This window comes from Cystoisospora suis (assembly GCF_002600585.1).
Source record: "Cystoisospora suis strain Wien I chromosome Unknown contig_7911, whole genome shotgun sequence".
Lineage (NCBI taxonomy): Eukaryota > Apicomplexa > Conoidasida > Eucoccidiorida > Sarcocystidae > Cystoisospora > Cystoisospora suis.
This window is the reverse complement of record NW_027160696.1, coordinates 632-4,959: the sequence shown is the minus strand read 5'-3', so window position 1 is coordinate 4,959 and position 4,328 is coordinate 632. Positions and strand designations below refer to the sequence as shown.

The 4,328-nt window shown below is 40.3% G+C and overlaps 1 protein-coding gene across 1 annotated transcript; it reads right to left on the bottom strand.

Annotated features, from left to right (window-relative positions):
• Positions 1-267: 267 nt before the first annotated feature.
• CSUI_010641 (uncharacterized protein) lies at positions 268-4,045 on the bottom strand (the record flags this gene model as incomplete). The annotated part of the gene is made up of 3 exons (XM_068070743.1): positions 3,482-4,045; positions 1,248-2,132; positions 268-365 (listed from the first exon to the last, which is right to left on the bottom strand). The coding sequence occupies exons 1-3, from the start codon at positions 3,567-3,569 to the stop codon at positions 268-270; spliced, it is 1,071 nt and encodes a 356-aa protein (XP_067917281.1). The 5' UTR covers positions 3,570-4,045.
• Positions 4,046-4,328: the final 283 nt, after the last annotated feature.

Sequence of the window (4,328 nt, the reverse complement as noted above, 5' to 3'; positions counted from 1 at the left end):
AGATAGATAGATAGATAAAAGATAGATAGATTAAAGATAGATAGATTCAAGATAGATAGATAGATTAAAGATAGATAGATAGATACAAGAACCATCACTCCATCCATATATACAAAATGCATATCTATATATATATATATACACACCTACACATATGAATATATATACATATATATATATATGTAGATATCTTCGTATGTATACATATACATATGATGTATATATATATGTGTATATACGTTCATACATAGGTGTGAGAAAAGATCCTTACAGATACAGAGCAGAGAGAGCCCAGTCAGTGAGGCGAGTATAAAGAGTGCTTCCTTCATCCTTCTCTAGCCACGTGTAGATACCACTCTCCATAGCTGTACATACACCGCAAATCAAATCAGACGGTTGCCCTTCCAGAGAGAGCAGACATCGACTTCATCGAGAAACACTTTCACGAAAAGTCTCTTCCCCTCTGGAGAATTGATAGAAAATGGGAAAAGAAGAAGCAGAGAGACGGGGTGATCGCCATGATGCGTGGTGTGCGTCTTATCAAAGAAGCATGTAGGTATATAGAAATCTATATAGAGATGTAGGTATATAGATAGCATACAAATGCAGAGACAGATAAAGATAGATAGATTAAAGATAGATAGATAGATAGATTAAAGATAGATAGATAGATAGATTAAAGATAGATAGATAGATTAAAGATAGATAGATAGATAGATTAAAGATAGATAGATAGATTGACCTGCATACGCTTGTCCATAGACGCGTACACAGACGTATATAGCAATACTTGCTATCTATCTATCTGTCTTTAATCTATCTATCTATATATCTATCAGTCTATCTATCTATCTGTCTATTTATCTAGATATGTCTGTCTCTTTTTTCTGTACGAGTAGGAGAATGGCATTGCGATACTTGAGTTTGATCGACGTGAGGATGAGAAGACTGCATCTGTTATGTATGGTATGATATCTATCTTTAATCTATCTATCTTGATCTATCTATCTATCTATCTACTTTTGATCTATCTATCTCTCTATCTTTAATCTCTCTATATCGACAGACATGTTCTGTAGAGAGAAATCCCACTGTGTTGGGGCTTACGGCGTAGTGAGGTATTAAGGAGATTAAATGGATACGATAAAGACGATGAAAAGAGATCTACACATACATGCACTCTCCATTCCCGTTCTTTTTCGTTTGTCTTTTCTGCTTCTTTCCTTCTCGTCTCTTTCTTTCCTTACCGTAGAAGACCATAAATGCGACGCCCGTTTTATATCCAACACGCAGACGCAAGAAAATTTGATCTGTCGAAAAGACCTGAAGTCGACGCTTCCACAGATGAAATCTGCAATGGATTCTTCGCGAGAATCTTGTCTCTTTCCTGCCATCCTTATGGCCAGTCAAAAGAGACTGTGACGACGTCGATGCTGATGAGGCGGATGAAGAGAGTGTCGACGCTGCTGCTCCCGCTGTCGATGATGGTGGTTTCGATGCTATGACTGTCGATGCTCTCGATGGTGACGATAGCAGTGTCGATTGTACTTCGGGCGTAGATGTGGAGGAGAGAGAAGAGGAGAATGAAGAGGCATGAGAGAGAAAAGAGTTTGGACGAGACTTCATGAAGAGAGATCGACAATAAGAGAAAGGAAGGAAGACGAAAGAATGAAGCTTTCTCTGGCGATAGTCTTTTTCAACTCCTTTAAAAGAAAGACGAAGAAATCTATCGTAATTCCATAGCTGATCTTGCCGTTCCTGGAGTTGATAAGTCTGCGTCTCTAAAAGACTTCTCTCCTGAGGAGAAGAAGAAACACGGACAGACGAAGAAGAAGAAGAAGAGGGAGAGGAAGAAGAAGAAGAAGAGGGAGAGGAAGAAGAAGAAGAGGGAGAGAAAGAAGAAGAAGAGGGAGAGAAAGAAGAAGAAGGAGACGAGCGTTTTAACGCGAGAGAGAGACGTCGACTAAGCTTTGCGTATTGCTGTAAGACGATAAGGTTTGTATGCTGTTGATCCAGGAGGATCTTCTGACGGTGGAGATGATAGAGGAAAGTCTCTTCATCCTTTGTCAAGAGAGAAGAAGAGAGAAGAAATTCATAGGAGATCGAGCCAAAGACAAAGCCACACACCAAGCCTAGAACGGAGCAGAATACAACAAGCAGATATACACAAAAAGAAGAATAAGATAGAGAAAAGCAGAGAAAGAGAAGGAAGAAGAAGAAGAAAGAGAAGATAAAGAGGAGAGAGATGAAGAAGAAAGAGAAGATAAAGAGGAGAGAGATGAAGAAGAAGAGAAAGAAGCCTTTCTCAACACCGTGCTATACTATGCAAAAGGTCGTGTATGTGTAGAGATATTCCCTCTGCTGAAATCTCTCGCTCTCTAGTGGAATAGAAAAAGGAAAGTCGATTTATATATATATATATAGACAGAGAGAGAGGTATTCTATAGCTATATATCTGCACACATATATATAGCTAGCTATCTGCACATATATATATATATATATGTTGATGAGAATGGGAGAGTCGATTGTTCATCCACGTGGGCCGATGGAAGTAGTTTTTCTCTTTCTTTGGTCCTTCTCTCCCTACGCTTTTGTGAAAAGAAGAAGATGACGCGAGAATGCTTCGAAGGCAGTAAGAAAGAGTTGGACGCAAAGAGAGCGCTATCACTCCTTGATATGATCTTTTCTCTTTCTCTACAGATATATCTATATCTATATATAGGCATGTATAAATACCACTCTCTTTCTTTCTCTTTCTTTTAAGCAGTGAAACGAAACTTCCAAGGATCCGTCTCTCTCTCTCGTTCTACTGTCTGTACGTCCATCCTACGATAAACGTCAATTCACCTTTCTGTTGATGTTCCTCCGTCCTACTTAACGCTATCTATCTCCAATCCACCTTTAATCTATCTTTATCTGTCTTGAATCTATCTATCTTTAATCTATCTATCTATCTTCTATCTGTCTTAAACCTGTCTATCTATCTATCTTCAATCTATCTATTTAGCTATTTATTTATCTATCTATCCATCTATCTTTAATCTATCTATTTCTCTATCTATCTATCTATGTATCTATCTGTCTGTCTATCTCCGCTTCTATCTCCATTTATCGGTATGTGTGTATCGATCTGTTTCAGTGTATCTATCTATCTATCTAGCTCTTTCTGACTTTATCTAGTATGGCTGTCTCTCTATGTCTGTATGTGTTGGGTGCGATGCGGACCCCCACGGTGTACAGGCCAAGAGACGAGGAAAAGAAGAATCTGGCAGGAATAAAGAAATTTGGCTCTATAGACTCTATAGGACGGCAGAATCTCTGCGAAGAGACGGAAATCTCTCTCATATTTCTTTCAGATCAAGGGAGAGGAAGGGTATGTTGCATATAAAGAAAGAGATAGCAGAGCGGACAGGAGAAAGATCTACCAAGGAATACAGAGGATTCTTTTCTTTCTTTTCCTCTTTCTCTGTCTTCTTACCTGTTAAACCACTTTGGATTGTTGAGAGAGTGCCATTGCAGTTTTCGTGATGTGAAAAAGGATTTCGAAAAGGAGGAAAGGACAGCATTTTGCTTTGTGAAAAGAAATGGCAGACCGAGACAGGATAAGTAGACCATTCTTAGGAAAGATCGTACCTAGCGACCTGCCCGCCGTCTTCTATGAAACACAGCGGGGCACCTCGAAGGCCTGGGTTAACTCAATCAGAGAGACGTTGGCTGACGGGTGAGAGCTGTATGAGGAGTCCGTGGAGAGGTTAAGAGAGAAAATAGACAGAGAGAGAGGGAGAGAGACGGTTGGCTGACGAAGTGTAGGGCTTAGCACAGAATAATGGAGAGAGAGGAGTCGGCGTGCTAAGCGAAGCTGAAGTGACGGAAAGAAAGCCTCAAGAAGAAAAGAGAAAAAGTGAGATGGATGGGAAGACTAGGGAAACAGATAGATGCAGAGAACTTCTCTCAGGAGGAGAAAAGCGAAAGGGAGACGAGAAGAAGAACCTTTAGAAAAGTGGTGGACTATAGAGACATGTGTGACAATCTCATAAACAACAGACAGGAGCCGGAGGTGGTATGACGAAGAAGTGTAGGACGGCGGTTCATGAGGAAGTTTACTCGGGGGTATCGACAAGGAAGACCGTGTATTAATTCGAGCTTGATGCATGCATGCAATGAAATGGCGAATTTCGCTTTGTTGGATGAAGCGCGTTTTACACCCAAGAGTCCGTGAATGGATAGGTTTGTGTACTCATCCCTACCATATTCTCTTCAGAAAACACATCTACTTGCTTGCGAAGCCGCTGTGCGTTTCGGCGCCAGAGTTAAAAGGACAGACA